This window comes from Otolemur garnettii, unplaced genomic scaffold, assembly GCF_000181295.1.
Source record: "Otolemur garnettii isolate 467f Iridium unplaced genomic scaffold, OtoGar3 scaffold00038, whole genome shotgun sequence".
Classification (NCBI taxonomy): Eukaryota; Metazoa; Chordata; class Mammalia; order Primates; family Galagidae; genus Otolemur; species Otolemur garnettii.
In genome coordinates, this window is record NW_003852433.1 from 5,356,505 (window position 1) to 5,358,391 (window position 1,887).

General features: G+C 47.9%; 1 protein-coding gene across 1 annotated transcript in view; it reads right to left on the bottom strand.

Moving 5' to 3' along the window:
- Positions 1 to 1,887, bottom strand: part of SF3A1 (splicing factor 3a subunit 1) — a 24,453-nt gene that overhangs the window by 12,807 nt on the left and 9,759 nt on the right. The window contains exon 3 of the mRNA XM_003789872.3: positions 938 to 1,145. Coding sequence (XP_003789920.1) covers positions 938 to 1,145 — 208 coding nt within the window. The remainder of the gene's footprint in view (positions 1 to 937; positions 1,146 to 1,887) is intronic.

The following is a 1,887-nucleotide window of genomic DNA, read 5'->3' on the forward strand; positions in this document are numbered from 1 at the left end:
AGCTTCAAGACCCATGCCCCTCTGTTATCTTTGCTCCTGCCCTGAAATCGAGGGCCAAAACTGGATGGCAGAAGATCCAATAGGAACACAGTTTATTAAATCTCCCTAAGAGGATAGAAGGCAGTAAAGCCTACATGTGTGCAGAGAACCCCACTGTACAAAGTGTTTCCATGACCTCCACATGTACCATGACATAAACAGAACAGATAATATGGACCCTTTTTACAGTTGTGGAAACTGAAGTAGCCCAAGGCCCTAGAAGCAGTCAACTGCAAAGCATTTCTTAGAACCTGACCTCAACCTTTACATCCCAGAACCCTTAGGAGGCTAACAAGAGGCAGCTGTCTCTTGTTCATGAGTATAGCAAAATGGACCAGCATAAGAAGCAAAATGTGTTAGCCTCTGTCTTCCCTGACAAACTTAACAGACCCTAATGCTGGGCCTCAGTTCATGGAGAATAGTATTAGGGCAGACCAAGTGGAGGGGAGCTGGGAAGATGAAACAGAAGGGATGGCACAAGAAGGGACCCAATACCACACTGCCTCCTTCAGCACAGTCAGGCAGGAAGTCCTCCACATTACCAGGACACTGCACTCACCCCATCCATGATCCAGGCCCTGATAAATCACACCTCCAATCCTCATATCCTCATCTATAAAATGGTCACTCTGTCAGCCTCCTCATGAATCATATGTGAGGAGTCAATGAGACAAAGCTCCTACAGTATTGAGGACAGAACTTGATAAGCAGTGTTCAGGAAATACCAACTATTATCAGTACTTTGCTGTCTGAGCCCAAAATCTGCCTCTGTGAGACTAGGATGACAATCTCACTTGTCTCCCTGGGAGGTTGTGAGATTTGGACATGAGGGTTAATTACATACACCTCCTTATTCTTGTTTCCCTGGGGAAGTGGGCAGAGGGGCTGAGCTCCAAACCTTCTGGGGCAGCTGCTGCTGGGTGGCCTGCTGCTGCTGCTGCATGACCTTAGGGATGGCAGCCGAGGGCTCCTGAGCCTTTCCCTCCTTGAACTCGCTGACCTTGTGGCGGTAGTAGGCATGATAAGGGTCATTGGGGTTCAGGAAGTTGAACTTGGGGTTGTTGATCTCGTTCTGTCGTATCCTAGCTTCAAATTCAGGCCCATTTCTGAAAGGAAGACAGAAGAGTTATCACAACAACCTTTGTAACTCCTTAGATCCAGAACACTGTCCATTTGTGCTTCCTTCATGCCACTACCCACCGCTCACGCCAGCCCATCCTTCAGCACAGCAGACATCTCCTTGGCCTCATAATTTAAGCCACCAGTTGTATTTGCCTCATTCAGCCTGAACCAGGAGACCTGTACCACAGGTTCTCCTCAGCCTCCATCATTCCTTAACTCCCCTGCCAGTTGTCATTTCTTTTTTGGGGGGATAGAGCCTCAAGCTATCCCTCTGGGTAGAGTGCTGTGGCATCACAGCTCACAGCAACTTCCAACTCCTTGGGCTCAAGCGAGTCTCCTGCCTCTGCCTCTTAAATAGCTGGGACCACAGGTGCCCGCCACAACACCTGGCTATTTTGTTGTTGTTGTTGTTGTTGTTGCAGCCATCATTGTTGTTTGGCGGGCCCAGGCTGGATTCAAAACCGCCACCTTAGGTGTATGTGGCTGGCACCTTAGCCACTTGAGCCCCAGTTGTCATTTCTAAAACCATATGGGCTACTGTTCTTTTCTTTTAAACTTATTTATTTTAAAAATCTATTAAGCTGGGCACAGTGGCTTTCACCCATAAACCCAGCTACTTAGGAAGTTAAGGTGGAAATTGAGGTGGGAGGATTGCTTGAGCCCAGGAGTTTGATCTTTTTTTTTTTTTTGGCTGGGACTGGGTTTGAACCTGCCACCTTCAGCATA